Source organism: Trichechus manatus, unplaced genomic scaffold (genome assembly GCF_000243295.1).
Source record: "Trichechus manatus latirostris isolate Lorelei unplaced genomic scaffold, TriManLat1.0 scaffold00002, whole genome shotgun sequence".
Classification (NCBI taxonomy): domain Eukaryota; kingdom Metazoa; phylum Chordata; class Mammalia; order Sirenia; family Trichechidae; genus Trichechus; species Trichechus manatus.
Genome location: NW_004443938.1, coordinates 12,169,860 through 12,173,202, shown reverse-complemented (window position 1 = coordinate 12,173,202; position 3,343 = coordinate 12,169,860). Strand labels below are relative to the sequence as shown.

The following is a 3,343-nucleotide window of genomic DNA, read 5'->3' as shown; positions in this document are numbered from 1 at the left end:
TGGGCCTCTTGTGTAGCCTTAGAAGTTGTTGTACTTTAGGGTTTTCATATACCTTTTTAAGGGGACTCATTTATTTATTCAACAGGTGTTTTTGGATACCTGCACCCGTGAAGAAGACAGGGTTTTCCCTGCCGCGGCATTGTGTTCTAAGGGTGGCAGGTGGTGCTGAACAGTTGTAACGGCCTGAGTGTTGTCACCAAAGTAAAGCAGAGTTATGTGACTCCGTAGGGGGCTGTGGCCCTTTTAGACATGAGCAGGGGAGGTCTGGAGGAGGTGACATTGACTTGAGCCCTGAATGACAAGAGGGAGGAGCCCTGAAAGTACCTGGGGTACCCCAGTCCTTCCTGCTTGAGGAGAGCCATCTCCAGGGAGCCATGGAGCACAGTGAGGGGGATCCCTCCACAGGCCTGGGGTTGGAGGCCTCACTGGGAGTGGCCTTTATTCTCTGATGGGAAACCTTGGGAGGGCTTTCAGCTGGGTGGTGGAGTGATTTACATTTCTATTAAACAGTCCATTTGGTTGGTTTATGGAGACAGACCCCAGGTGGGAGATGAAAGCAGGGGTACTTGTCAGTTGTCAGGAGGCTGCCAAGTGGTTGAGGGGAGACAGGACGTTGGCTGTGGAGGACCATCATCAGAATTCTCTATTACCCAGTCTCTCCATGTATGGGCATCTGCACCAAGGTTGTACTGCTTTCTTCGCTGTGAGAGTCGCTGTGCCTGAGGAGGGGGATGTGGTCAGGGAGCGGCAGACTCTCCTTAGGGGAGCTGATAATCTAGGGGAGCAGGTGGTCTGGAAAGCACAGATTAGGGGTGAGAGAAGGGAACGACCACGTGCTGAGGGAGTGAGTGCTCCAGGCCCTGGTGTGTCGGGGTGAACTGGTTCTGTCCCGGCAGCTGGCCAGGGTCTGGCCCTCCTAGTTCTGAGACCAAGAAACAGAAGCGGGGGTTGTGTGCGTCTGTGTGTGGTGTGTGTGTGTGAAAGTTTCTATGCATAAGTAATAGTTAAATGTGTTACTTGGCTGAATCTATCAAGTTAGAGGAAGCTGGTGCTGTTTCCTTGTTTATTTTGACGTATTGTCTCCCCCCTCCCTGTTTTCCAGCATCGTCATCCTTTATTTACGGTTTGGAGCACAAGTATTACAAGACAATTTTGTAGCTGAACTGTCGACTCATTACCAGAATTATATCCTTTTCATCAAGAGCCTCCCGCTCTGGCAATGCCCTCCTCGTAAGGTGGGGGAGACAAGGCAGGTCAGCGCCAATGGCCTGTACTCTGGAGACCCTCTTACTCACGGTGATGATGATGAGCGTGAAGGTGGGTGGGTACCAGCTGTGCCATGGCCAGGAGTGCAAACTTGCTGAGAGGTTGGCAGACCCGCCTCGTTCCACCCAGGACAGCCCGGGAGGCCTGTCTTCCTCTTCTGCAGGTGGAGAGCTCAGACTCGGCAGGGTTAAGGAACCGCCCAAGGTCAGGTACTCTGGGGCAGAGCCAGATTCCAGCCTGGAGGTCCAGGGACCACATTGTCTTCCTCGCAGCGGGGCGGGAAGTGTGCGTCCAGTCACGGGGTCAGCTCAGCGCCGCCATCTTCCCGCCTGCCCACTGAGGAGGGAGGAGCCAGGGTCTGACTGGGTGTCCGCCCGCACTCACCCCATGGCATCTCGTCTGCTGTCATCCATTACGTGCAGAGGGCGTTTCTGTGGGGGGTGACAACTGCACAGTGGAAGCCTATGTGTCTAGGGAAGCTGCACCAACCATCCCTCCATCCCTTCTGCTGCCTGAGGCAATGGCGCTGGGCTGCCGCTCCCTGGGGTTCCCGTCCTTTTTCAGATGTCAGAGGGGCTAGATCTGTGCTCCTCATTCCCCTTCAGTGGTGGGACCCACCAGGGGACACGTTGGGGGTTACACTTTCAAAGCTTTTGGTTAGCAGCCATAACTCTTCACCACTGTGCCACCAGGACTCCGGTTCTAACCTTGGGTCCCCTTAATTCCTTAGACTTAATGCACAAGTCTTCAATTTTTTGTGACTACAAATTTCACACTAAGTTTTTCTCAGCTTCCCAAAGGGACCTGTTTTCCAGAAAAGGTTAAAAACAACTGCTTTGAGAATTATCTCAAACACCCTGTAGAGCTTGATCCTATCAGAGCCAGGCCACTGGGTGCTGGGGGTTGGGTGAGGAGAGGCACCTCCGATGTTATCTCGGGGAGTCTGTGTTGCCAAGGAAAGGAGCCTGTTTCTGCCGATAGGTGAGATCATGGTTCACCTGTCATTTACTTTGGCCTGTAAGATTATTGCAGACCTCTCTGACTGTGGGCTTAAAGTATGCATTCTAGCGTCCGGCTTGTGGAAACCCCACGTGCTGGTTGGTGTTTGCACCAGAAGGATTACCTGATGGTTAGGAGGAGCCAAGACGCTGATGTGTGCCGAGGTGTGCTGTTGCAGGCCACAGATGTCCCTTGACTAATGCCACCAGCTGAATTCTTATCTTTCTATGGCTTGTTGAACTTCTATCTCTACACTTTGGCCTTTGTGTATTCTCCACCCAAGAATGCTCTGTATGGTAAGTCACCTGGCGTCGGAGTGCTGGCTAGACAGCTCCACAGGTCCCCTTCAGCTCAGCGCCCACTCGCGGGTTTCCAGTGCTGCTGGCGCCGTGATCCTCGGGGGCAGAGACAGGTAACAAACAGCCAGCACTCGGTTTCCGCTAGAACACGGTGGGGGTGGTGCCCGTGTTGTCATTGGCACCAGATGACAGGCGTGTATTCTGTTATGAGTGGGTCCCAGCACGTGTCCATCATGTGTCACATGTCACATTGAATACTATGCCATGACCATTCAAAATAAAGCTGACCCCTTGCGCACAGGGAATTCCAGGCAGAGAACTTCCGGGAGCAGAGGCAGGGATGTTTTATGTCATTGCCCCCCCCCACCTGGGTGCCGTGAGTCAGAATTGACTCGATGGCAACAGACAACCACCCCCCGCACCTGCATTTTGCCTTGTGTTGGGGGTGGCCTTGGGGGTGGTTTCCAGAGCCCTCCACATACACTGTCTTCTTTGAGCAGCTTTATGGTAAAGGTGTGATCAAGCCAGTTTACAGATCATGAAACCCAGAGTGCCTTTGGGAGGTCCGAGGCCTGGCAGCGGGTGGAGCCGTTGGGTCGGGGCGGCCAGGCCTCACTCCCGCTCTCTGCTCCGCATGTGGACACGAGCCAGTTCCTGGTGTCCCCTCCCTGCCTCAGGCGGGGAGGCCGATTGTGGTGCCTGTTGTGTACCCTCACACTCACATTGCGTTCACAGTGCGCTCACAGTTGTCTCGTTTAATCTGCACGCCAACCCTGTGA

General features: G+C 54.1%; 1 protein-coding gene across 1 annotated transcript in view; it reads left to right on the top strand.

The window, feature by feature from the left end:
• Nucleotides 1–3,343, top strand: part of TMEM181 (transmembrane protein 181) — a 71,312-nt gene that overhangs the window by 64,897 nt on the left and 3,072 nt on the right. The window contains exons 18-20 of the mRNA XM_023728298.1: nt 1,103–1,185; nt 2,472–2,565; nt 3,089–3,104. Of these exons, the coding sequence (XP_023584066.1) occupies nt 1,103–1,185; nt 2,472–2,565; nt 3,089–3,104 (193 nt within the window). The remainder of the gene's footprint in view (nt 1–1,102; nt 1,186–2,471; nt 2,566–3,088; nt 3,105–3,343) is intronic.